General features: G+C 39.5%; 1 protein-coding gene across 3 annotated transcripts in view; it reads left to right on the forward strand.

The window, feature by feature from the left end:
- KALRN (kalirin RhoGEF kinase) overlaps positions 1 to 26,276 on the forward strand; it is a 4,346,166-nt gene that overhangs the window by 2,543,323 nt on the left and 1,776,567 nt on the right. For all 3 annotated transcript variants that reach the window (XM_044074926.1, XM_044074921.1, XM_044074920.1), the window contains exon 13: positions 7,953 to 8,127. In XM_044074926.1, the coding sequence (XP_043930861.1) occupies positions 7,953 to 8,127 (175 nt within the window). The remainder of the gene's footprint in view (positions 1 to 7,952; positions 8,128 to 26,276) is intronic.

Here is a 26,276-nt window from a genome sequence, read left to right on the forward strand (position 1 = left end):
GAAGTTTTCCAGCCTGCCATGGAACGATTTTTTTTCTGGGTATCCATGCACTATTATAGTAGATGATATTCTAGTAGGTGGTAATGGTGAAACTGAGCATGACAGAAACCTCAAGAATGTTCTGGAAAGAGCATGCCAAGTGAATCTTAAGCTGAATCCTCAGAAGTGCAAATTCAGGCTATGAGAAGTTACTTATGTAGGTCATTTATTTACCAGTTCGGGCTTATGACCAGACCCTTCAAAGCAAACTGCAATTCTTCAGATTCCAGCTCCAAGCAATGTTTAAGCCTTACAATGTTTTCTTGGCATTAACTACCTAGGCAAGTTCCTTCCAGACTTGAGCCAACTATCAGCACCACTTAGAGAGCTGACAGACAAAGATGTATCCTGGTCATAGTTAGAATAACACCAGAGATCATTTGATTTTCTGAAACAGAGAATTGCCAGTCCACCAAATCTCAGCTACTATGATATTCACAAACCAGTTACTCTTTCTTGTGATACTTTGAAGTTTGGTCTTGGTGCAGTCATTCTTCAAGAGGGTAGGCCAGTAGCTTATGCATCCAAAACTCTAACCCAAACTGAAATGCAGTATGAACAGATAGAGAAAGAGTTCTTGGCAATTGTGTTTGCATATTCAAAGTTCCATGATTATATTTATGGTAAACCTATCCAGATTGAAACAGATCACCAACCTCTAGTCAGTATTTTGAGAAAACCTGTTCATACAACTCCTGCCAGATTGCAACACATGATGTTAAAATTGCAAAAGTATAATTTCAATCTTGTCTGCACAAGAGGCAAACTTCTTTATCTTGCCGATACTTTATCCAGATCACCCAGGAATACCACTGAACAGCATGAACATGAAAAACTTTATTTTGAAGTCATGGAAGTGAGAAATTTTTCTTCCACATGTCTTTATGAGCTTAAAAGTCATACGGCCTCAGATTCACTACTTCAGAAGCTCAACTGCTTTATCAGTTGAGGGTGGCCTTCAGAGCAATCTTGCTTACCAGGGGAAGTGCAACCATATTTTCCTTACAGAGGTGAGATTTTGTTTGACAATGGTATCATCGTGAAAGGTCCAAAAGTGATTGCTTCAACAACTTTACAGCAAGAGCATATTACCATCTTGCATCATGGCCACGCAGGAACTGATTCTACCATAAGAAGGGTGAGAGGACTAGTATTTTGGCCTTCTATGTCAAGGGGACATCGAGAGAGTACTTTTATCTTGTTCTGTATATAATAGTACAAAGCCACATCAACAGAAAGAACCACTTCAGCTAAACCAGATTCCTGAACTAACTTGGTTGACAGTAGCTACAGACATTTTCGAATGAAATGGTCAGCATTACTTGGTGTTAGTAGACCATTATTTTAATTGGCTCGAGATTGACCTACTTCCTAACCTAGCATCCAGTACTGTCATTACTAAGAAGCATTATTATGCAGTCCATGGTAGTCCGCCCAAAGTTATTTCTGACGATGGTACACAGTTTACAAGCCAGTGTGTGTGTGTGTGTGTGTGTGTGTGTGTGTGTGTGTGTGTGTGTGTGTGTGTGTGTGGATCAATATGTATGTATACCTTTAAGAAGCACTCTATCGGCTTGCACAAGTGTATAAATACTGAGCATGTGTGAGCCTGACTGCCATTTTGTAGTAAGCTGTTGAGATGTAAGCATGTATCTCTGTGTAGTCTGTCAGTTAATCAGATTGTTTATATTTTGTACTGCTGCTTTCCATCCAGATGTGTTTCTATGTAATAAAGCATATAAACAAACTACCCTGCCTGTTTTGTTTGTCTTCAATGGTAAGCCAAGATGAGCAACAATATGTATATATAAATACCTCTTCTCTGAAATCATACAGCAAAGGAGAAAGTACACATTCCCACTTCCCATAGTACCATGATCTCACACACACAGTAGCCTGCATTAAGAGAATTCGGTCTCTGAAATTGGAAAAAGAATGCTCTATATTTTGAATGTTTGACCAATCAAAATGCAACCACATATATATATATATATATATATATATATATATATGTGTGTGTGTGTGTGTGTGTGTGTGTGTGTGTGTATGTATATTTATTTTGATTGGCAGTGAACTGTGATTGGTAAAAAATCCATCAAACAAGTCAAGTTCATTGGTGAGCACTACCATCTACACAAAAAAAAACATTGAATGTAAGTGAGTCCATATGAAAACAAACACACTACATTTCTGATCACCAAAAAGTACTACAAACTTTGTTTTTTGGTGTGGAGTTCGAACTCACCCCCATACCCCTAGAAATTAAATATACTAAGATCATGGTTGTAGAACAGTGAAGAAAAAGGATAACTCCTGAAGTGTATTGCAGGTGAACTGTTGCAATTTGATTGTAATTCGACCACTTTTACCACTGATGAAAATTACCAAATGCAGCAGCATATAATAAAAGTGTGCCATGACCAAATCTGTGGCATGCGTGCGCACACACACACACACACACACACACACACACACACACACACACACACACACACACACACACACACACACACACACACACACACACACACACACACACAGTAGATATATATATATATATATATATATATAGAGAGAGAGAGAGAGAGATGTATATTTCCACACATTCAAACATGCATTAGATGGAATATGGACACTCAAAATTAGCCACAAGTGTGAATGGGCGTGTTTGTGGTGTAGAAGAACAACAGTGTCAGGGGTATTGACCCAGCAATATGAGCATTGGCTCTAAGTGATTGTCATTGTTGAAGTGACACCCTGACCCCATGTGCAAAAAAGAGAAAAAAGGATTGTGGATGGATATATAAATATAGGTGTCATTCACTCTGTGGGTAAACTGCTTGAGAAACTTACAGAGAGTTGTCATTGTCGAATGTTGCAGATGTTGAAAGAAGGAAGACCAGCTGTATGTGTGTTTGTGAGGGGGGGTAAGGTACATGTGGTTTTGAGATTTTAATTACAAAAGTTTTGAATGTACTGAGTGTTTCATCATTACAAGGTAGGAGTGTGTGTATGACTGTTTATGAGCTATGGTTAGAATAAGGGCTATGTAATGGGATAGATTTACTGCTGAGGACGTGTGTATATGTGTGTCTGTGGTGCTGTATGTTGTATGTGTGTCAGAGTGTCTTGTGTAGTGGTAGTGTCATAGAAAATGATTTTCTAAGGTCTAAGTTAATGTATAAGGTTCTGTTTAGTGACATGGAGTAGGGTTAGAGTTACCACACATCAGTAAGGAGGCCCATCCCCGCCCATCCTTTTTAATGAATTCTAACCCTAAAAGTGGTAGGGTTTTGGTTAACAGATTGCAAAAAGAAACTGTTTCCTTTTGAGTTCTTGCCCACCAATTTTGCAGATTTTTTGATATGATGACTTTTTTTAAATCTAAATATCTTTTTTGGTAAATGCATAAGAAAGGAAGAAACAAAACATATAATAAAACAGTTTATAACAAATAAACAAATAGTAATGATAAATAATGACATATAAACACAAATTGACCAGTGGTTAACTATATACATAATAAGAGTTGCTCAGCATGAATTGCTAAGCTTTTACACTTCATTAGGATGAGTTGTACAACTAGTACTCATTACCTAATACTTACTTTATACCTTTATTGGGATGACTTGTACAACTGGTACTCATTAACCAATACTTACATCATACCCTCATTAGGATGAGTTGTACAAGTGGTACTCATTACAATATACTAACATTATACCTTCATCAGGATGAGTTGTACAGCTGGTACTCATTACCTAATACTTACTTTATACCTTCATGGGGATGACTTGTACAACTGGTACTCATTGCCCAGTACTTACTTTACACCTTCATTAGGATGAGTTGTACAACTGGTACTCAATACCCAATACTTACATTACACCTTCATTAGGATGAGTTGTACAACTGGTACTCATTACAATATACTTACATTATACCTTCATCAGGATGAGTTGTACAACTGGTACTCATTACCCAATACTGACGTTACTCCAGTATTGGGATGAGTTGTACAACTGGTACTGATTGTTCAATACTTTACACCTTCATTAGGATGAGTTGTACAACTGGTACTCAATACCCAATACTTACATTACACCTTCATTGAGATAAGTTGTACAACTGGTACTCATTGTCCAATACTTACTTTACACCTTTGTTAGGATGGGTTGTACAACTGGTACTCATTGCCCAGTACTTACATTATACCCTCATTAGGATGAGTTGTACAAGTGGTACTCATTACAATATACTTACATTATACCTTCATCAGGATGACTTGTACAACTAGTACTCATTACCCAGTACTTAGTGTATACCTTCATTAGGTGAGTTGTACAACTGGCACTCATTACCCATTACTTATATTACACCTTCATTGGGAAGAGTTGTACAATTGGTACTCATATACCTTCATTAGGATGAGTTGTACAACTGATACTTATTACCCAGTACTTACTTTATTCCTTCATGGGGATGACTTGTACAACTGATACTCATTACCCAGTACTTACATTACACCTTCATTGGGATGAGTTGTGCAACTGGGACTCATTACCCAATACTTACATTACACCTTCATTGGGATGAGTTGTACAACTGGGACTCATTACCCAGTACTTACATTACACCTTCATTGCAATGAGTTGTACAACTAGTACTCATTATCCAGTACTTACTTTATACCTTCATTAGGTTGAGTTGTACAACTGGCACTCATTACCCATTACTTATATTACACCTTCTTTGGGATGACTTGTACAATTGGTACTCATTACCCAATACTTACATTATACCTTTGTTGGGATGAGTTGTACAACTGGTACTCATTACCCAGTACTTACATTACACCTTCACTTAGATGAGTTGTACAATTGGCACTCATTGCCCAGTACTTACATTACACCTTCATTGGGATGAGTTGTACAATTGGCACTCATTGCCCAGTACTTACATTACACCTTCATTAGGATGAGTTGTACAACTGATACTTATTACCCAGTACTTACATTACACCTTCATTGGGATGAGTTGTGCAACTGGGAGTCATTACCCAGTACTTACATTACACCTTCATTGGGATGAGTTGTACAATTGGCACTCATTGCCCAGTACTTACATTACACCTTCATTGGGATGAGTTGTACAATTGGCACTCATTACCCAGTACTTACATTACACCTTCATTGGGATGAGTTGTACAGCTGGTACTCATTACCCAGTACTTACATTATACTTCACCCAACTTCAAAAAGAGAATACACCAATGTTTCAGCATAGTTATGTGTTGCCATGCATTCTTAAACAAATAGAAAATATACTGTAAGTGCTTTCATATAAGGTGATCTGTGGCTTCCTGTGGCAAAACTATCCTAGCCTTCCACTGCTAAGTACACAGCATTTGTCATAACACAATAAACTGATATAATAATTCCATCCAAAGAGTAATCCTAAATAGTCAAAATTTCAATACAGACTTTGGTTACCCCCACATTTTCAGTTTGACCACTGAGCTAAGCAGTCTTAGTATTTCCTGATCTTACAGTATACCCAAGACATATGCACATTGTCTTTTGACTGCTGATCACCACTCCAGCAGTGATTAATCTATGTATACGTATATATATATATATATATATATATATTTAGATATACAGATATAGATATATATATATATATTTAGATATACAGATATAGATATATATGTATAACATAGAATCATGATGGCAGAGAACTCGCCTCATGTGTCTCCTCCTCCCTTCAGCAGGATGACAAAAGATAGGCCTATGGAGAATTTATGACTACCCATCCAGTTATCAAAGTTTACATTAGAGCTGCTATGGGATTCAGTCTGTTTAATATGAATAGAGAGCTTATTCCAAATATGTTTTTTGTGTTAGTTGATGAGTTTATAACATCAATGTCTCCTGTTCATTTGTTGGGGAAGATTTAAATCCTTAGCATGGGGTGTTTGTGGGACTGTCAATTTTGTAGTTTCGTGAAGGCATAGATGATCAAGGTGGGCAGGGTCCATCAGGACCCTAAATACTAAACAGAAATTACCACAAAAAAGTCAATAGAATACACAGTACAGAGATAGGGATTTGTGTCTGTTTTGGTAGAAACAGCTCTTCAGGCCTGCCATCTTTTTAGTTTGGGGTGTGAGGCATTCCATGTTATGCAACATGTTTAGACAGAACAAAGTAAGAGTGTGTATCTGTCATTTCTGTGTTAAAAATAAAATCCTGTCTGCTCAGATATCTCATATTTACAAAATCCAGGCTGCAAAACATAAGGGAAATGGGAGACTTTTGATATCTAAATCTAAAAACTTATTTTGATTGGATGCAGTGAATTGTGTCTCAAAGATGCATGTTTACTGTATATAAATATATATATATATATATATATATATATATATATATATATATATATATAAAGAGAGAGAGAGATATTTGTATGTGTTTGCATATTATATGTGTTTGTGTGTGTGTGTGTGTGTGTGTGTGTGTGTGTGTGTGTGTATATATATGTATATATATATATATATATATATATATATATATATATATATATATATGTTAACATGTGTACACACATACACACACACAATATCTGTATACAGTCTGTTGATTTTTACCTCTTCACTTTTCCATACAAAGTCTGTTTAGACTGTAACCTCTGGTCTCCACTGATAGATTATTACCAGCAGAAATTCACCTCCCCTTCTCCAAGATTGGAGATTATAGATTAAGCCACTCACTCTCACCCCACCCCATCTGACTGGGCTCTGGGCTCCAACCAGAGTCTTCTGGGTCATAGTTAAGGCTCCATCATTCTGTGGCATTGATCTGGCAGATAAGTTCATATAGTGTATGTAGGTGGGCAGTTCCCTATAAAGTGTACAGTGAAAATTCTTCATTGAGAAATTAATACAGATTTATATTTAGATTGCTTGCTAGTAGATACAGGTCAGAAGTTAACCCACCTAGTTTGTTTTGAGTTATTTTTGAGATGAGGCAAGAGAGGGAACCTGTTCAGTATTGGAATGAGACATTTAAGCACATTTTAGAAATGCTTTATCTTCATGCATTTTTGGTGTTGCTGCTTCCTTTGCTGTTTTGCCTAGATCTAATTGCATTTGTTTCTTCACTGTTATGTCCAGATCAGATTGCACGTGTTGCTTCACTGTTATGTCCAGATCAGATTGCACGTGCTGCTTCACTGTTATGTCCAGATCAGATTGCACGTGTTGCTTCACTGTTGTGCCATAATGTGATTGCATATTGCATCACTGTTGTGCCCAGATGTGACTGTGTGTTACTTCACTGTTGCTCCCAAATCTGATTAGATATGAGTGCATGTTACTTCACCCTTGTGCCCAGATCTGATTGCATGTAAGTTCACCATTTTGTCCAGATCTAATTGCATGTTACTTCACTGTTGTGCCTAGATCTGATTGCATATTACTTAACCCTTCTGCCCAGATCTGATTGCATGTTACTTAACCCTTGTGCCCAGATCTGATTGCATGTAACTTCACCATTTTGTCCAGATCTAATTGCATGTTACTTCACTGTTGTGCCTAGATCTAATTGCATATTACTTAACCCTTCTGCCCAGATATGATTGCATGTTACTTAACCCTTGTGCCCAGATCTGATTGCATGTAACTTCACCACTGTTCCCAGATCTGATTGCATGTTACTTCACTGTTGTGCCCAAATCAGATTGCATGTTACTTAACCTTATGCCCAGATCTGATTGCATGCAACTTCACTGTTATGCCAAGATTTGATTGTGTCTATTTCATCACCATTGTGCCCAGGTCTGACTGCATGTGCTACTTCCCTCTTACTCTGATGGCACAAGAGCTCTGATATTTCCTCGATTCCTCCTTGACACAGGGATTCTGCAGTATCCAACAGCAAGGCACCGCACAATAGTTCCATCAGCCACATTGAAAGTGTCCTGCAACAACTGGACGAGGCCCAGGCACAGATGGAAGAACTGTTTCATGAGAGGAAGATCAAACTGGATATTTTTCTCCAGCTACGGATTTTTGAACAGTACACCATTGAGGTATGGGCACAGTAACAGATGCTGGCAATAAAAATATAGATATTTCTCAATGCAGCAAGGGAGGTACTGACTACTTCCTTTTGTTTCTTTGCCATTTTTACTCCAGGAAAGACAGGAAGTTCCACTGTCATATATCAGAAAATATTTATAATGAATGCCCCACAGCTCAGGAATTATGTAAAGATATTTAAAGAATAATTTTGGATATGCAGATTATTTTCTTGGAAGGTGCATTTACTTATTCTTTGTGTAATTTGATTTGCTTGTTCAAATATGAGAAACAGGCTTTATAAATTAATGACTTCTTTGATGTTGTCCATGCATTTGTAATTCAGCAGGATATTTTACCATACTTGATTACCTTTTCACTATAGTTTCAGGATATTTTACCATACTTGATTACCTATTCACTATAGTTTCAAAATAAAAAAGACAGCTGTATTTTAAGTATTATTTCAAAAATCTATGAATGAATTGTATCAAATCATACACTTGTTACTCAAATAGTATGAACTGGTAGAATTTTGTATATGCATACAAAGGTATAACCATGTATACTGTGTATGTTCATGGATTCATAGATTGTTACTAGGTAATGACCCAGGGGACCTTTTAAGCCTAGCCAAGTTTTCTGAAAGACTAATGATGTTCTGTATCTAAACAGGATATTGATAGCCAGGCATTTATAGCCTACTTCTGTCCATAAGGGACATGGGTGCCAGACTCAAGAGTAAATTTCCTATTCCCCATCCACTGGTCTAGGTTGCGCTTAAACTGGTAATAGATGAAATCAGCTACACATGGATGGGAAGCCTTTTCCATAGACGAGGCAGTCACTGGGGCACATATGTGTCTTTCCCGTATGTTCTTTTCAAGTAACAGACAAATTTCAGGTCCTTAGATCTTGTATTTCTGATACTGTTTGACTTACGGATATGCAAGAGATTCATAAGTGTGGGGTTTGCAGATGCCTTGTAAGCCAGGTATAGATCACCTCAGCAATCTATACGAGACTGAGTAGAGGGAAAGGGCTTTAAGATGCTCTGCATAAGACAGGTTTTTTTACACCTTATATTTTTTTTGTAAGGAACTGCTGGGTCACGCTAGTTGCTGCATATGCCTGGTCAGGTACATACAGAAGGGAGTATTGTACTCTATCACTTGTCTGATAAGGGCAAAGTATGGTGACATAATGATCGCTTTGGATGTAGATGCCATGCCATATCTTATAATTTATGCACAATAAAAGGAATTCCTCACCACTGTAGGCATGTGGTGGTCGAAGTTAAAGCTATTGTCTATGTGCATACCCAGATGACTGTTAGGGGCATACTATCAACATGGTGATTAGCCAGCATGGTTGACTTTCTAAAGGTACAATTATGCATTTCTTAGCACTGAGTTTAAGACCATGGCTTTGGCACCATTTGTTAGTCAGAGATAGGCTTTCTTGAGAAATGCTAGTGTCTGCAGGGGAGTCGATGATAACTCCCAGCTTGCAATCATCTGCAAACTTATTCAGATGTAAACCTTCAGCATTTGATTTCATTTCAGAGATAAAGATGCCAAAAAGGACCAGGCCCAGTTCCAAGCCCTGGGGGACTCCACTTGTGAGTGGCCTGTTGTTGGAGGTGGGCTCACCTATTTTGACCTCCTGGGTCCTATCAGTGAGCCATTTGGCTATTCAGCAGGTGATAAAAGGGTTTTTACCTATGTTAGTGAGCTTGTGTATAATGCCTGAGTGAGGTATTGTATTAAAAGCCTTGGCCAAGTTGAGGTAAGCTGTGTGCACAGTCTTGCCTTTATCCAGTGATTTGGTGACCTTCTCAAAAAAGTCCACCAGATTAAATAGGCATGACCTTCTTTAACAAAGCCAAACTTTGACTGGTCCAGCATTTGCAGGTCACCTCTGTCCTCATTTATTATGTCCATGATGATTCTTTCCGTGGCGTAACTTATGAGGTTCATAGGTTCACAGGACAATACTAGGCTATTGTCCCAGAGGCCCTTATAAGCCTAGCCAAGAATTTCAGCCATGTTCCGACAAAGTCAGCACCTGTTTTCCCTGTCCAGCAGGTACACAGGTGGGATCCCAGGGGTATATTTTCTGTTTCCCATCCAGTAGTCCAGGTCCCTCTTAAAAAGGGCTAATGATGTACTCTGCTTGACATGGAGAGGAAGTCTATTCCACAGATGGGGGAGTTGTTGGGACACAGGTCTATCCCACCAACAAGTTCTGTTAATGTCACAGACCAGGTTGAGACCTTGAGTGTGGATTTCGTAAGAGGAGTTCAGACTTATGGGCCTGTAGTTACCTGGATCAGTGAATGGACCTCCTTTGTGCAGGGGAATGACTGTAGCCATGTTCCATTCCTTGGGCACAAAACCTGACTGTAGGCTCCAGTTGAAAACCGATTCATTAAATCATTACAATTGATTTATTAAGCATCCCAGGATGCCATCATGGCCCATCAATGCAAAAAGGGGATAAGTGCAGACCATCCCTTGCACAGTAGAGTAGTCTCTCAACCATGTCCTCTCAGGCCATCAAATATTGTACCACATAGGATTGATACCAGAAGCTAAGCCAGTTTTTAAAATCAATCATTTTCTGTTGGTAACTTGACATCATCCTTGGAGAAGGCAGTGTGTTGCTCACTGCTAGTTTCATACCTGCCTAAGACACATAATCAGTGAGCTGAATCATGTCTTGCTTCTTGTAGTCAATGGATGTATGTCTCAGGTCATTAACACCCAGATGGACTATGATAGATTCATACTGGTACCTGTTGTTCAACACCCTGTGTACCTGTGTGTCTTGATGGATCCTTGTTCTGTAAAGGCAGCTAACCATGACTCTCTTCTTACTTAGGCTGGTGAGGGGGACATTGGCATGCCTCACTATAGAATCAACAATGACCAGGAAATTTGGCTGTGCACTGGTTTGCTTTAAGGGCTTAACAGTAGAGGCATTAACAACAGCATATATTTCATTTTTTTGCATCTGCAAGAAGTATTATTGATTTACTGGCTTTGTTATCAGGAAGGTCATTATGTATTGGCCTGCACTGACCTACACCACTAATAAAATATGTGTAATAGGTAGGTACTAGGCTATCGGCCCTAGGGCCTATATAAGCCTAGCCATAACGATTCCCTAGCTATTGCTTCCCACAAATATTACTTTCTTGGACCCCTGTCTAGCAGAGCTACTGATGTGATCCCCGGGGTGAATTTCCTATCTCCCATCCAATCGTCTAGGTTCCTCTTGAAGAGGGCCATTGAGGCACCCTGCCTGACATGTATGGGCAGCCTATTCCAGAGTATGAGGAGTCTCTGGATCAGGAACCTATCCCTCCAGCATGTTATATTCATCGTGATGACAAGGTTAAGGTCGGAAGGATTGTGATTTTTTTTAAGTGTAGCATGTCCAACAACTTTGGGTTTGACATGGCCTTGTATGTTAGGCAGAGATCGCCTCTGAGTAGATGATATGCGACAGAGTACAGCTGGAGTTTCTTTAGACCTTGCTGTAATAGTAAGTTTCTAGGGTACAGTAATTTTTGTATTTTGTCTTTGACCTGACAGCATCAGCTGGAAGACCCACTCTGTCTTGCCTGGCTTTGTGAGTAAGTTAACTAGGGTACAGTAATTTCTTTTAGATATAGACAGGAATATAGTGAGGTGTAGCTTAGATGTTTTCTTTATTTATTTATCTGGGACTGTCCTGCAATGCTGTTTTAAATATTTCATGTGATTTTGAACTCTAAAGTAACTGTGATTGTTTACTGAGTATTTTCTTGTTCTTTTATTATTTATTATTAATTATTTTTATTAAATACATTTAAACCTATCCTTGTAGCTGATATCTGTGAGACATATTTTAAGCTCTGAGAGTACTTGCATATTTATTTGGTGACACTGTACAGGCCACTCCTAATATCCTTGCTCTTGGTCAAACTACCATTTGGATTAATAGTAACATTACACAGTAAGATTGGATGCCCTTTGCTAAGGGCCTTAAAGTAGCTTATAGGTTGTGGCTGGTGGCAGTAAAAACTACCCTATAGTCTGGGCAGAAGGGGACATAGCCAGTAAACCTGTGCCAGCCTTTCCCAGGTGTGTGTGTGTGTGTGTGTGTGTGTGTGTGTGTGTGTGTGTGTGTGTGTGTGTGTGTGTGTGTGTGTGTGTGTGTGTGTGTGTGTGTGTGTGTTTGTGTGTGCGTGTGCATGTGTGCGTGTGTATGTGTTTGTATAAATTGAATCTCAAAGTATGTATGTGTCAGCTACTTGGGCAGGGACACAAAGCACTGGTTGGATGGAGAGAGTGCTAGAGGTCTTGGCTTGGCCACTCAGCTCAGATCTCACAACTCTATAGCTGTGCAAGTGGGTAGTCTTATTGGGGATCTGGAAAAAAGAGGGAGAAACTAGCCCCAGACTGACTGTGGTCTCTGTGTGCTCTTAAGGGAAACTGCACTTTACTGTGTGTGCACTTGTCATCTCCCCAGTGTTTACATACCCCACTGTTGCCAGTGGTGAGGACAGAGGCTCCTTGATTACTGGGCCAGTGCTGGGGCATCACAATATAAACTTACTTTGTGTCCTCAATATAGATATTAAGATTTACCTCTTGAGCTTAACTTCATTCCACTCTCTAGAAGAATTTCTTGGCATCCATTTTTTGATACATAAGAAGAGTTTGAACTCCCAGATGACACGCTGAGTTACAGGACTCATCCTGTCTTTTCTTCCAAACATATCCCTTAGTTGCTTTCTTGGGAGACCACTATTTGTTGGCATAAATCACCAAAATAGGACCAAATGGAATACAGTTCACTGGCTGCAAGATGTCCACCTCTTGGTTATGTAAGTTAATACTTCTATCATTCTATCTCAGCACCAGAGCTGTCTTATGTTTTGATTTCATCAGCCAGCATTATGCTGGCTAAACCTCAGCCTTATTCACAGTTGCAGACAAATCCAAAATCTGTTTTGTACCTTCCATTGCTACTGACACTGTCATGGCAGTTTCACCCAAATTAGTTTGCTCAACAATTCCAGCATTCTAGGGAGCTTTAAGTCAGTCATCCTGAAACCCGTCCTTCATTCAGCCCATGTGTTACTCAGAAAATGTGAGAATATCTTCTTTAGGGAGATACATTCTAGCAGTAGATCATCACATTTGAGTTATACCCACTTTACTGGTGTTTTCAAAATGCCACATACTTCAGAAAAACAGTAGTTTATTCCCTGTGAAGTACCAACACAGATCTTGCACTGGTTAAGCAATGGAGTCTACAAAGTCAACAAAACAACAAGATGTCTGTGCACTTATCAACAGCTTAATTTCAGCTGTCCCAGTGTGAAAGAAAAGAAACTGAGAAATAACAGCTAGTAATTCTGCCAATTTGAGTAAAGTTTAGTTACTGGCTATTAAATACACTGCCTAGATGCCAGCAAAGAAGAACTTGTGAGAACCTGAAAGAAAATCAAGTAGAAAAAGTGAAAACATTGACTGGGAAGAATCCTGCAGCTGTTCAGCAGGAAGTAGTTTAGGCTTCAGCTATGGTATCAGAGATGGCTTCCAGTAATTTATAGGAAAAATAAATGTAGTCAGAGGTATTTGAAATACATGAAACTTTGGAACAGTATATCAACTCAAATAACAAAAGGCTGGAAATGCACTGATTATGTTATATGTAGAGTTAGATTGTTTCGCTTATTTTTGCAAAGATGAATATGGGATGGCATGGATAACATTAATTTTAGGATGTTCATCGTGTTTCACTGTTGCAGTCATTACACTTGGGTTATCCTCCTGGCAGGCTACCCACAGTCAGCCTGAATTCCAAAGTCTTGGTCGGGCGTCGGTTGATGTCGCCTCTTCCCTGACGTCAGTGCACTAGGGGTATAAAAGATGCAGCCGATGCCATTTTCTTCAGTCTTTCTTGTCGCGCAGTGCCCGAAGCAAAAGCAGTTCGCAAGTGCCGGTCGGCCGACTCCTGAGATTTTCAAATTCGAATTTCAGATCCGAAGTCTTCATTAAAGCTAAGTACCCGTTAGAAACTTTTTCTTGCTCCAGACCGATGTCAGAAAAAGTTAACAATTGTATTTCTTGTGGGAAGCAAATACCTTATAAGGATTTTCACTCTTACTGTATTCCTTACCTAGGCCCTGACCACGACGTTGCTTGTTGTCGGTTTTGTGCTAGATTTAACCAACGCACTATTAAGCGTCGGTACGATTTTGCCTTTCATTACTTTGGCCACAGATTCAATTATACAATGCTGGCAGAACAGCCGACGACCGGAGTTTATAAAAAATGCAAGGATAAAGACAAGGACAGGCACCTGAGGTCCAAAACCAACGATGAGGCTTCCTCTAAGCTAGTCATCGGTTTGCCGGTTCTCACTGAGGTGCTTTCTCAGCCCCTGACACCCGCTACCTCAGAGCCACAGGCCGCTTCCGACTCCCACGTGGAGCCGACTGGGCCTCTGAAAACTCAAGGTTTTGGATCCTCGGAAACTATTCCCTCAGATGGGTCCGGAGCTGCTGTGCAGGCATCGGCTTCTGAGGGTGTTTTCAGACTACACAGTTATATGTAAAGCCATCTTCAGCTTCAGAGCCAAAGACTAAAGCAGCTCTAAAGACAAAGAAACAAGTACAGCATTCTCCAGGACAGACTTCCATGCCTAAAAAATAGATGCTCAAAATGGCCGAAGACCTTATTACTTTGATCAGGGGTTCCCATCCCCCTCCTGATAAGAGGCCTAGGCAAGAGACAGAATATGAATCTTCAGATCAGGTGTCCATTTCCTCTGATTCCTCCTCTGATCAGGAATACTCTCTTCCTCCCTATGAGGATTCTGATGCTGAATAATCTATTTCTTCAGCTTCTCCTCCTGAGGATTACTCTTTTGGGGAAACACTGCATACTATGAGGGAGCACTTTCATTGGGAGAGCCAGGATTATTCAGAATCCAAGAAAAGGCTCAGAGATTTTCTTTTACTTCCTCAGCACAGGCCCCTTGCTATTCCCCCTGTTCTGGACATTGTAGATGATGCTTTTTCAGTGTCTGGCCTGTCTCCAGACTCTCTACCCCCTGCACCCGTTAAGCCAGACAGGTACTACAGGGTTCCAGATTCACATAAATTTCTATATAAAAACCCTGCTGCTGACCCAGAAACTATTTCTCAGGGTCCCAAAGGGGTCAAGGCTTCCACTGCAAAAAACCCTGTTCCCTCTGATAGGGATTCTAGAGCACTGGACAGATGGGGGGAAAATGTTTACACTTCTGCTACCTTGGCTGTAAGGGCTTTAAATTGTCAGTTTCATATGCTTAAATATCAGCAATACTTAATGTCACTGTTAAAACAGAAAATGTTAACAAATTCTGAATGTGCTGAAAACAAGGAAATGCAGGATTTATTGCATGCAGCTAAACAGGTGGGAAAACATACTTTGCAATGTGGTTTTTATTCTTTGTAGGCCTCTTACAGGGCTGCTGTAACGGGTTCTGTGATTAGGAGGCATGCTTGGTTAAAGGAACAAAATCTGCCTGATCATGTTAAAGCAAAACTATTAGATGCTCCATTACAGCATGATACTTTGTTTGGTGTTAAGGCAGAAGAGATGTTGAAGAAAATGGAGGATAAAGCGAAATCTATGCAGACAGTTAAGGATTTCTTAGAAAAAAACGACCACAGTCAAAAACTTCTTAAAACAACAAAGATGATGGCAAAACGTAATGAAGAACAATCCGTTTATTGACTTTAAAACAGTCTGTATGTTAACTGAAGCGCTTTTCGTCCGGGAAATACACAAACTTCATCAGATAAAATTCAAAGTAAACTGTTGCATTTAAATAAGTAAATGTAAGATCAGCTGATATTTCAGGATACAAAATTATACAGATATTGGTATGTTTTAACGATATATATATTTTTTTTAAGTGAAGTTAATTTAATTAATAATTAGTAAAGGGTTTTTATCTTATTTCATTTTGTTCAATCAGGATAGTTGTATGAAAAATAGTAAGCCTCTGTGACATATATTTATTGAACAAGGTATATTGCTTTAATTTTGTATCCTGAAATATCAGCTGATCTTACGTTTACTTATTTAAATGCAACAGTTTACTTTGAATTTTATCTGATGAAGTTCGTGTATTTCCCGGACGAAAAGTGCTTCAGTTAACATACGGACTGTTTTAAAGTCAATAAACAGATTGTTCTTCATTACGTTTTGCCATCATCTTTGTTAGTTAAGGATTTCTTACAGGTACAGCCACCCAGATTTAGCAGGAACTGGCCTTCAAAAAATTGGTCCTTTCCAGTGTCAGATAGGCCACAAAGAGGCAGATACAGGCGCCCTAGAGGCAGATCCCAGCCCCAAGGCTCATACAGGCCTAAACAATGGGGTGCTTCTACCTCCAAAAGCAGAGAAGGCAAATCTCAACCTTATAGGAAATAGTCCCAATGACTTTCCTCTACCAGTACCAAGCACTTATCTTTTGGATGCTCCCTTAGGGGGAAAACTAGCACTTTTTTCACAAAAATGGCACATGATCACCCAGGACAAATGGGTCTTGAATATAGTGTCTCAGGATTACAGGTTCCACTTTCACACCCTGCCAAAGGCAAAAGGCATGCCAGACCTGCCACACAATCAATGGGCAGAGGCACAAAAGCAAGTTTCATCCCTCATGGACATGAGGGCCATTCAGCAAGTACCGCTACAGGAGCAGGGACAAGGATTTTACTCACGACTTTTCTTGGTACCCAAAAAGGACAAAGCCTGGAGACCAATACTGGACCTGTCTATTCCAAACACTTTTCTGGACGTTCCAAAATTCAAAATGTTGACTCTGCAGCAGCTTCTGCCCATGCTGGGCAAGAAGGCTTGGCTTGTAACTTTGGACCTAAAAGAGGCATACCTGCATGTCCCAATCAGACAATCTTGCAGAAGATACCTCAGATTCATAGCTGGCTCAATGCACTACCAATTCTCTGCACTGCCCTTTGGCTTATCTACTGTTCCCAGGGTCTTCACAAAATGCCTGGCACCAGTAATTGCTTTTTGCAGACAAAGAGGAATTCAAATATATCCCTACTCGGATGACTGCCTTATTCAAGCAGAGAACAAGGACATCCTTCTAAAGCATCTGGCATTTGTAAAAAGATTGCTAATTTGCCTAGGGTACACAGTAAACGAAAAGAAATCAAAGCTAGTACCCTCTCAGAAGATAATATTCCTGGGTGCAAGCTTAAATACAACTGCCCAGATGGCTTATCTCACGTCAGACAAACAAAGGCAACTGACTTCTTATTTTGACATGTTGGCAACAAAAACCCAGTTATCTGCAAGAAAAATTCTGCAGGCTTTGTGCTTCATGGCATCCTGCATTCTGTTAATTCCATATGCAAGACTGCATATGAGGAAACTACAATGGTATTTAAAAAGTGTTTGGACTCAACATTGCCACAGCCTGGAAAAAACTAATTACCCTCATTCCCTGCCTGCAACAGGAGTTTCGATGGTGGGCACTGGCCTGTCACCACAACAAGGGACAGCCTTTCACTTTACCCACTGCCAGGCAGACATTAACAACAGATGCATAAGATTATGCCTGGGGGCCCACATGGCAGGGAAATGTATTCAGGGCACATGGCCCACAAGCCAAATGCATCTTCATATCAATTTAAAAGAAATGCTGGCTGTCCAGAATGCCCTGACAGCTTTCAAGGATCTGTTTCATCCAGGACAACTGCTAATAAAGGCGGACAATACTACAGTCATGTGGTACATAAACAAGCAGGGAGGAACGCATTCCTACCCCCTCTGCAGACAAGCCATGATTTTGTGGAACACAGCTTTGACTTTTCAAGTACACCTACAAGCACAATTCCTGCCAGGAAAGACAAATACTCTGGCAGACAAATTAAGCAGAAACCTAATGGATCCTCACGAGTGGAAACTAGATCCACAAATCTTCAGCATGACAGCAAGGAAACGGGGATGCCCAGACATAGATCTATTTTTTTCCCCTCACAACTGCCAACTACAGAGATTTTGTACAAGGACTTATCACAAGCTAGCATGGAAAGTGGATGCTCTGTCATTCAGCTGGAAAAACCTTACAGTATATGCCTTTCCTCCACTACCTCTCCTCGCCAAGGTACTCCTAAAGGTCAGGCAAGAGAAGCCAAAAATGATCTTGATTGCCCCAGACTGGCCACGCCAGCACTGGTAAACAATCCTAAAGAGCTTGTCTCAAGGCCCAGCCTGGACATTACCTCAAATTCCTCATTTACTGACCCAACGAAGCAATCAAATACTGCACAGCCAACTCAGAACCCTAAATCTGGCTGCATGGCGGATAATGTAACCATTCAGAACACACCTCTCTCCAAATCAGTTATGGATGTTATTCTGGAGGCCAGGAGGCCCAGCACCAGAAAATCATATGCAGAAAAGTGGAAGAGATTCTGTGCTTGGAACCAGGCGCAAGGAATTGACATGCTTGTACCAAACATTCCTCAGATTTTACAATACCTAACTGAGATGCTGGACAAAGGCCTATCCTTTTCATCGATTAAGATCCATGCCTCTGCCATTTCAGCTCATTACAATATCACATCCACTACTAAGGCAGTACCTCAGAGGGGCCAAAAACATAAGACCCCCAAAAAGAGCACCAATACCTGCATGGGACCTCAACTTTGTCTTGGAAAAACTCACAATGCCTCCGTTTGAGCCAGCCAGTACAGCTGAGATAAAATTCTTATCATGGAAAACAGCTCTGCTCTTAGCAATTACTTCAGCAAGAAGAGTCTCAGAGTTACTGGCTCCAATGGCGGTTGAACCTTACATAATTTTTCATCCAGACAGGGTTTCTCTGAGGACAAACCCAACATTTATGCCTAAGGTAGTGCCCAGTGTGACTCTTAATCAAACAATTCACTTGCCTACCTTTTATCCAAACCCACAGAATAAGGGGGAGAGAGTACTACATTCTTTGGACATACACAGACAGCTATGCTTCTACTTGGATAAAACTAAAGCTTTCAGAAAGTCTGAGCAACTCTTAGTGGCATTTGCTGCAGGATCTCAAGGAAAAGCTATCTCAAAGCAGACTATTTCCAAGTGGATAGCCCACTACATTCATTTCTGCTATTCTCAACATGGCAAATCAGTGCCTAAGGGCATCAGGCCACACTCAACCAGAGCAGCAACTACATCAGCAGCCTTCCTCAGAGGAGTACCAACCAAGGATATTTTGGAGGCTGCAACTTGGACTTCAGTGCACACTTTTACTAAGCACTACCATTTGCCTCTTTACTCTAAATCCAGAGCAGGCTTTGCCACTGCAGTCTTGCAGGGCCTTATAGCCACTCCTAATTCTATTTAGACCCAGCCGCCCAACCTCAGCTTTGGGATTCAACCCAAGTGTAATGACTGCAACAGTGAAACATGATGAACATAGTACAGTTGTGTACCTACCATAAATATAGATGTTCGAGTGTATTCACTGTTGCAGTCCAGGTTACCCACCCACCCCCCCCTTTCTTTGCTGGGACTTATCTGTACTTCTCTAGCCTATACAACCTATGTGGTGTATTTGCTTGTAGATGAAGGTATTGTTTATTTTAGTGCATGCTTTTATAAGCAATGTTTTTTAGCCTTCCCTTTTGGGGGCACCTGACATCTGAGGCAAGAAAAACTAAAGCAAATGGCGTTGGTTGCATCTTTTATACCCCTGGCGCACTGACGTCAGGGAAGAGGCGACAACAACCGACGCCGGACCAAGACTTTGGAATTCAGGCTGACTGTGGGTAGCCTGCCAGCAGGATAACCCAAGTGTAATGACTGCAACAGTGAATACACTCGAACATCTACATTTATGGTAGGTACACAACTGTACTTTTCTCCCCAGGCCTCTGCTGAAAATTTGCTTTGTTCCAGGTCGGACTTTCCTGGTAAACCAATGCTAAATAAATAAATAAGCTGTTATTTTATGAGTAGAACAATGGAAGCATTTGCATTCCCTAAAAAAATAATAAGGTTAATTAGTAGGTTATATAAAGGATCAGATGTACAAATTAAGGTGGGATGGTTCCTCTCTGGTAAGTTGTGTCTGAACAGAGGAACCAGGCAAAGGTGTCCTCATTCCTCTTTGTTAAAGAAATTCAAGGATATAGTCAGTATGGTAATCAGGAAAAGTTAGCTTTATTTGCAGATGATATTATTTTGCACCTGATAAATCCAAAAAAGGATATTTCATTGTTATGGAACATTTTGAGACACTTTCAGGTCTTTTCAGGATATAAAATTAATGAAGATAAAACAAAGGCTGCAAACATAAATGATGTACTACCTATTTATGGGGATATAGTAAGATGAAGTATTTAGGAGTACAGGTTAAAAAGGCTTCTGGGTTAGCAGCTAAATGTATGTGTGAAGAGACTGAACAGAATATATACAAAGAATGAGAAACTGGGGCCTCCTGTTTATGGATATGAACGGTAAGATACAAGCAGTGAAAATGGTTTTAATCCCTTTATTTGTATATACAGGCCAGGCATATTTTTATCAACCAGAGAAGTTGTGGATAATAATTAATAATGAGTTGAAATAATGTATCTGGGAGGAGAAAAGAGCAAGGGTCAAGTGGGTTAAGTTAATTCTTCCAATAGAATGAGGTGGTTTAAGATGATCTGATTTGAAGGGATATTTTAGAGCTACACAATTATGACTCATATGCATAACACAAGCAAAAAGTTAAAATTCAAAGTGGAAAAGGATGATGATGAAGCAGAAGGGAAATTGAAGAAATAAGGAAAGAGAGGTATTTTGGATGCAGATCTTTAAGGAGAATAACATCCATACAGAATATTATATTTATAAAATAGCAGGTAGTATTCTAAGAACTAAGCCAACACAAGAATGGAGAAAGGAGATTTTGCAGATAGGGATGTCTGCAACTAGGGGTACAGAGACTAGGCAGGAAGAGACTGGAATTTACTTCAGAAAACTGAGAAAGAAACCAAGATATTAAGAGCAAATAACTAGAGAGAGAAAGATTGTAAAATGGGATAAGGCTAAGAAGACATTTGGATTGCAGGCTAGAGACTGCCCTCCCTACCAGAGAATGATAGAGTATAGGGAAAGAGAAAAGGATAGAAGAATACTAAGTGAAAGACTTGGTCGGGTAGAGTTTTTAATTGAAGCTAGAACAGAAGCTGCAGTTAAAAAGGGATAATTAGTAGGGCATTTAAAATATGGCACAATAACTATAAGAAGCAATAAGAGGAAGTTAGAAAATATTTGGGAAGAAAGATTGGATAATCAATTTACAGTGGAACAATAGGAGGACATATGTATGGCTCCCAAGTATGCTAGAAGGTTTAGGATGTTTGCGTTGAAGTGTTTGTATAGGTATTTTTATACTCCAAGCAGACTCCAAAGAATTTTTCCTCAGGTAGGTGGCAAATGTTGGATTTGTGATGGGGAAGAAAGATAAGTAGGAACATATATTCTGGGTGTGTAATGAGTCAGCAGACATTAACAATTACCTACAGAGTACTCTGACAGAAATATTGATTGAGCAAGTGGGTGTAACTAAGGAAATTATTCTTTTGAACTAGGACATAAGAGCTGAATTTCCTCGATTCAGTAAAGACTTGTTAAATTTAATTCTGGTGGCTGTCAAAAAAGCCATTGCTAGAACATGGAAATCAATGTCTAAACCTACTATACTTGAAGTACTGGATATTGTAATAGAGGTTAAAGAACTTAAAGTGGCATCTTTAGAAAAAAGAGGAGCAACTTACATGGAAATAAATGGAAATTGTGAAAATGATACTTGCAGAATAATGTTCAGAAGGTTTAAGGGAAGGCAGGAATTGAGCAATTTATGTAATGTTGAACTCATGAGAGTTATAAAAATGAACATGTAAAATGTATAAAGTATGTGGCTAAAAATATTCTGCTGTCATTTGTTTTCTTTCATATTAATGTATTTTTGCCTATTTCTTAAATGATAGTTTAATAAAGGTGTTAGAAAAAGAAATATTGGATTAGCAAATGGGTCTTACTAAGGAAATTGTTCTTTTGAGCTGGGACACAGGATCTGAATTGCCCAGACACAGAAAGGCCTTGTTAAGTTTAATTTTGGCGGCTGCCAAAAATCAATTACTAGAACATTGAAATCAAACTCTAAATCAAATGTATCTGAAGTATTGAATATTGCAACAGAGATAAAAGAACTGGAATTGGGATATTTAAAAAAGTAGAGGTAACAACACCCTGTTTTCTGGATACAATCCCTTTACTTATGAGATGAACCAAGTAAAAGGCTTTTATGACCTCTACCACTAAATGATGGTCGAATGTGAGATTGTTGTCAACCTGATTACCCAGGTCTCTCACCACAGGTTATGTGCTTAGGGGGTTGCTGTTGATATGGTAATGTTTTTGGGTTGTGGGGAAATGTTTTTACCGAATGGAATGATACATCTCCATACTCCTGTATACATATGTGTGTGTGTGTGTGTGTGTGTGTGTGTGTGTGTGTGTGTGTGTGTGTGTGTGTGTGTGTGAAACTGTCATGAATTCTGTAATACTGAACCTCAAATCAATCAGTACTACTAATATAGAATCACAAGACATTGAGTAATTCTGTCCAAATAAAAACATTCTATATTATACTCCCCAGCTACAAAACCCAAGGACAAGTGTCATCTTGGTACTGGTACTGTTAGTGAAAGGATTTTTACTAATGTAATGTGTAGAGTTAGGGTCAGGAGCAGAGGTAGAATTAGGGTTAGGGTTAGTACACATGAGTAAAGTGGACAGAGAGATGCAGTACCATTCTTCATTGTCCCTAGTTCTGTTCTACCTTTATAACTTTGGTTCTGTAGTTTTCTCAATCATGCCATTCACTCTGTGGGAGTGTATCTAAAGGCCCTTAAGGTTTGAATCACATTCCAAAGAAGAACAGCTTTAACCGATAATTTCAACTATTTCATTTTTTTTTGTGGCAGTAGTATGGGAAATGTGGTGATTGTGCAGCTTGAGTTCAGCTTCTCAGCCCACGAGTTCATAGATCCTTTTTCTAATGGTGTCTGTTTTCTAAGGGATAGGGATGACATCCTTAGACTGAAAGATCAGAAAAACATGTTCCATATTGTTCCTTACTAATTTGTAGCTACTTTGATGCTTTTAAATGTAGGGTTATGATTGACTTTCTGCTGTACATCCTACGTAAATGCAGAATATTTGGACCTTCTTCCTTCATTTGCAGGAGTCCTCATGCATATGTCTTGAATCTGTTACTCTTCTACTTGTCAAAACAGAGAAATACTGTGATAAGGGATTGGATGAATAAATCCATCTGTTTTGGTGATATTCAGATCTGCTTTGTTTTTATTAATGGGGTTAAAAAGACCAATAACCTGGTTCGTTTGATATCTGTGAAAATAACTGGCTTTAACTGATTCCCTCAAAGACTGAAGTTCATACTGTGCAGGTAACTTGGGGTAGCTTCTTGACTTCTTGCATTTAGGCATCGACATAAAATACATTTCTCTGCCTTGTATAAAGAATCAGGGGAGATTTTTGATGATGATTTGACACTCATTAACCAGGTGACCGCTGTTGTTGGATCTTACTTTTACCATTTTAGAAACATCTCCAGGATTTTTTTGTTTGTCTTTTTAGAAACTTCTCTAGGATTAAGCACCTTATCTACATTGGTGATACTCCAGCTGTTTTTTCATGGTGTGGTAGCCTCCATTTTATATTATTGCAGTTTGTGGTTGCCTACAGTTTTTTCTCCGGTTGATCCTGGACACACTGGCCAGTTGTAGCTGCTTAAACAGAACTGATCAAGATCAAAGGCTAAATATCTATCCAGTGTTGGATCGCTGTTGCTGGGAGATCTCTCTGCTTTTCTGTGGGGAGATTCTTCTTCCCCCACTGTTTTGCAACTGTGTGGTTATCAGCCATTCATTAAGCTTATGAAGTAGAAATGTCTGACGACAAGTGAAATACCGGAGAATGATACAGCCAAGACAGGAATTGGGTCTTCTAGATCAGCCCACACTAATTTGTTATGTAGGTTCTATATTGGCTTTAATTTAGATTTAGGATTAGTTACAAGGTGTTATTTTTGTCAACATATGAACTAAGTCTTGTCGATCAGGCAATAGTAACCTTCCACATCCTTGATTCATCCTATGGCACTCTTACTCCAATGCTCCACATCCATCTCCAGGTCAGACAGCCTCTGCCATCATCACAGGACTTGCTGTGATATGGGCTGTGATGGGCATGGATCTTAAAAGGGTCCTGGGGTGTCTAGGCCATCAGATATCAGGGAGATTTTGCATGCCCTCCCATGCTGTCATTGAAACAGCATCCAAGGGCTACTCCAATCTTTCGACCACCCGTCCCTTTAGGGAGCATCATTGACAGGAACACCTCACAAGGAAAGACATGCCCATCATTGCCTGCCAGTGCCTCAGACGCCTGAGCTGCTAATCAAACCCAGGTCACCTGGGCAGTAGTTAGAACCTTATTCCCCCAATACCATGGCAGCGGCTAGGCTATAGTAGCCTGTTTTTTAGGTCTGTACCAGCTTCTGTTTAGTTTAAGATCACCTGTAAGGTATTATTTCGGGTCTATATTAGAACATCGAAGTTTTAAAACATCGAATGTTATAATATCGGCTGAAAATAGCAAAGCTGCAGAAACCGAATATTTTCCTAGGGAAAGAATTCGGTTGGCTATTTCTGTGACTTCGCTATTTTCAGCACTGTGGTGGAAAGTTACGGGTCAGGTTCAGGTAAGTGTGCGATTGTGCAGACGTTAGGGTTAGGGCGCGGGTTAGGTGTGTTAGGGTTAGGGCGTGGATGAGGTGAGTGTGCGATAGTGACAGACATTAGGGTTAGGGCAGGGTAGGTGAGTTAGGGTTAGGGCACGGGTCAGGTGAGTGTGCGATAGTGATGGACCTTAGGGTTAGGGTTTGTGTTAAGGTAAGTGGATAGATAGTAGTGTATGTACAGTTTAGTGTAGGGTAGATGTAGAATTTTAAGTGTATATGTGTGGATTGCTGTTTTTTTGGTGTGCTTGTGTTGTGTGTCTGTTTCTCAGAACAACAAATTCTTTCCCAGGGAAAAAAATCGCTGTTCCAGGTGTTCAAGATTTTAAGCTTTCACTTAAAAGAGGTATACTACTGTTTAGCTAGGAACCTCTGTTCGATTAATGAGGGACTACTGAAGTTTTCTAGGGTTTGTAGGGCATCCATTTGTCACAGACAATTCTCAGCAAATGTTCTAGGTCAGAGGATTATTTTGTCTTCCCGTGAGGTTGTTCTGCTACTTTAAAATGTAAATGTACCTGAAAGGAACATTTATTTAACAGAGTTTTTGTTTGGTCTACAGAAAGGCAATGTTTTTAATGCCTGAAGCCATAGATATTTGCAAATAAAAAAAAAAAAAATAAAAAACGTGGTGACTCGGCAAGAAACAAACTAGTCATAGTCCACAACCATTTTCAAGGGTGGCCTGTAGTAAGAAAGAAATTTATGCTGTTGAAGTTAAGCGTAAACTCCATATAAAATCATGGAGACACAGGTATACACTAAGGCTTTGCTTTATTTTCAAGCACAAAGCAAAGCAGCAATAAAAAGTGAAAGCACTACATTCTTGAATTTTATGACACTGTAAACAGAACACTTTCTGGCAGATGTCCAGAGAAAAAGGCTTGACAGTTTGAATAAGAACACATCATAACACGTTCTGATGCAGTTTCCCATTGAAGAACTCAAACAGCTAACTTTAACAAGGAACATTTTCTGTGCATGTAATACTGAGATGTTTGTACTCACTATCTTGTGCGCTAGCAGGCTTAGCATCCTCATACTGCTGAGGTGCAGTTTGTTGACATAATTTTAACAGTCGTTGTGTTTGTTGTTTGTGCTCATTTAATTACTTGTAAAGTGTCTGACTCATACTACAATATAGTGGTACTTGGGAAAGGTTTGAGGAAATTACTGTACCTAAATGGCTGTGTAACTGCTTCTGAAATTCTGATATCATAAATTACAACAGTTATCCATCTTCAGCTGCTTTGGCAACAGTTTACAA

The sequence above is a fragment of the Protopterus annectens genome, chromosome 6.part0, assembly GCF_019279795.1.
Source record: "Protopterus annectens isolate FY-2018-M chromosome 6.part0, PAN1.0, whole genome shotgun sequence".
Classification (NCBI taxonomy): Eukaryota; Metazoa; Chordata; order Ceratodontiformes; family Protopteridae; genus Protopterus; species Protopterus annectens.